Here is a 1,715-nt window from a genome sequence, read left to right as displayed (position 1 = left end):
GAGCCCCCCCCGAGCCGCCCCGGCCCCGCCGCTCCCTCACCAGCGCCATCGGCGTTGTGGCCGCCATCTTGTCCTCCCCGGCTCCGCGCGCGGCTCTCGCGAGAGCTCCGGCGGCGCGCGCGCGGGAAACGCGGAGGGGGGGGAGGAACATCCCGGGGGAAAGGTATCGCGAGAGTTCGAGAGAAGGGGGTCATGTGACCGCAGCGGGGGCAAGATGGCGTCGCCCAGGCGCGGGTGCTGCTGCCGGGGCCGGGACCGGCCCGAGGGGTCCCCGTGGGACACCCCGCGGGTTCGGGGATACCCGGGGGATCTCGGATGGACCCCGGCTCGGCTACTGCGGCCTCAGCGCCGCTGGGTCGGTGCTGGGACTGGAGGCGGCAGCACCGGAGACCTCCAGAAGGTCCAAAGCACGGGCAGGGCCGTAATGGATAAAACGGGATAAACCCAGATAAAGTGGGATAAAACCTGATAAAATGAGTCAAACTCATGGCCCGCCTGGTACCGGGTGGCCCTTGGTCTCAGCCTGAGGGGAGAGCCCCCGGCAGCCCCCGGTACCGGCCGTGGGCACTGGGAGGTGCTGGATGTGCCCCGGGAGAGCCGATCGGGATCGTCTGATGGGAACTGGAGAGAAATGTCCCCATCCCAGTGTCCCCGCTCTGTCCCCTCTCTTGGTTCTTCCCCAGGGGATGCAATCCCTGGTGCCCAAATTTAACTCCAGAGCCGAGGTCAGACCCCGGGGATGGAGCCAGGAATGTTCACCTGGAGAAGGGAAGGATTCAGGGAGACCCTTCCAGGGCCTAAAGGGGCTCCAGGAGAGCTGGAGAGGGACTGGGGACAAGGGATGGAGGGACAGGACACAGGGAATGGCTTCCCAGGGTTAGGTGGGATATTGGGAAGGGATTCCTGGCTGGGAGGGTGGGGAGGGGCTGGGCTGGAATTCCCAGAGAAGCTGTGGCTGCCCCTGGATCCCTGGCAGTGTCCAAGGGCAGGTTGGAGCACCCTGCGACAGCAGAAGGTGTCCCTGTCTCTGGGGTCTGTGAGTCCCTCCATCCCAACCCATCCCAGAATTCCATGACTCTGTGCCAGGGGATGGAAGTGCAGCTCTGGAACACCCCCCAGATATCCCTTCCGAGCTGGATCCAGGACAAGGAGCCTCAGCAGGACTCGGGGGGTGCCACATCCGGCACCTTGGGAGCAGAACCAGCCCCGGGATCTCGCGTCCCCACTGTGGAGGAGCCACGAGGATGAGGAAAAACCAGGAGGAATTGACAGATCCCACGAGTTTTATAAAGGCTTTCGGGAGTTCGGGCCACTAAAGGGCACTTAACACCTCCTTGTGGTGAGAGGGCCTCGTGCTCCCAAATTGTGATAAACTATATATATATATTTTTAGATTGTTTTTGTTAAGCTTATTAACACTTCCTGCTATGGATGTGCGATTTCTATCTGTATTTCTCTCCTGGCTGTTAAGGCAACATATATCCATTTTAAAGGGTTTTTTAAGCTTAGTAAAAATATGCATTCCCCACGTAACTGTGGAATGCTGTTTGTTCCCAAGGTTGATGGTGGAAGGAGGGGGCAGTCTGAGCCTGTAATTTACAGGGCCCTGATAACATCATCCGAAACCGACAGTTCTGGAGACACGGAGAGGCTCCCCCTAAACAAGAAATCAAAAGGAATGCGATAAGCCTGGGAGGGGAGGAGGATACCTTTTA

At 59.6% G+C, this 1,715-nt stretch overlaps 1 protein-coding gene across 1 annotated transcript in view; it reads right to left on the bottom strand.

The window, feature by feature from the left end:
• The window catches only part of PUF60 (poly(U) binding splicing factor 60), a 19,043-nt gene extending 18,975 nt beyond the window's left edge, over positions 1 to 68 (bottom strand). Inside the window, exon 1 of the mRNA XM_027909373.1 lies at positions 41 to 68. Within this exon, the coding sequence (XP_027765174.1) occupies positions 41 to 67 (27 nt within the window). The 5' untranslated portion in view covers position 68. The remainder of the gene's footprint in view (positions 1 to 40) is intronic.
• Between the last annotated feature and the right edge of the window lie 1,647 nt (positions 69 to 1,715).

Source organism: Empidonax traillii, unplaced genomic scaffold (genome assembly GCF_003031625.1).
Source record: "Empidonax traillii isolate 1590-97213 ecotype Southwest subspecies unplaced genomic scaffold, ASM303162v1 scaffold2086:size66821, whole genome shotgun sequence".
NCBI classification, from domain to species: domain Eukaryota; kingdom Metazoa; phylum Chordata; class Aves; order Passeriformes; family Tyrannidae; genus Empidonax; species Empidonax traillii.
This window is presented reverse-complemented; position numbering and strand designations above follow the sequence as displayed.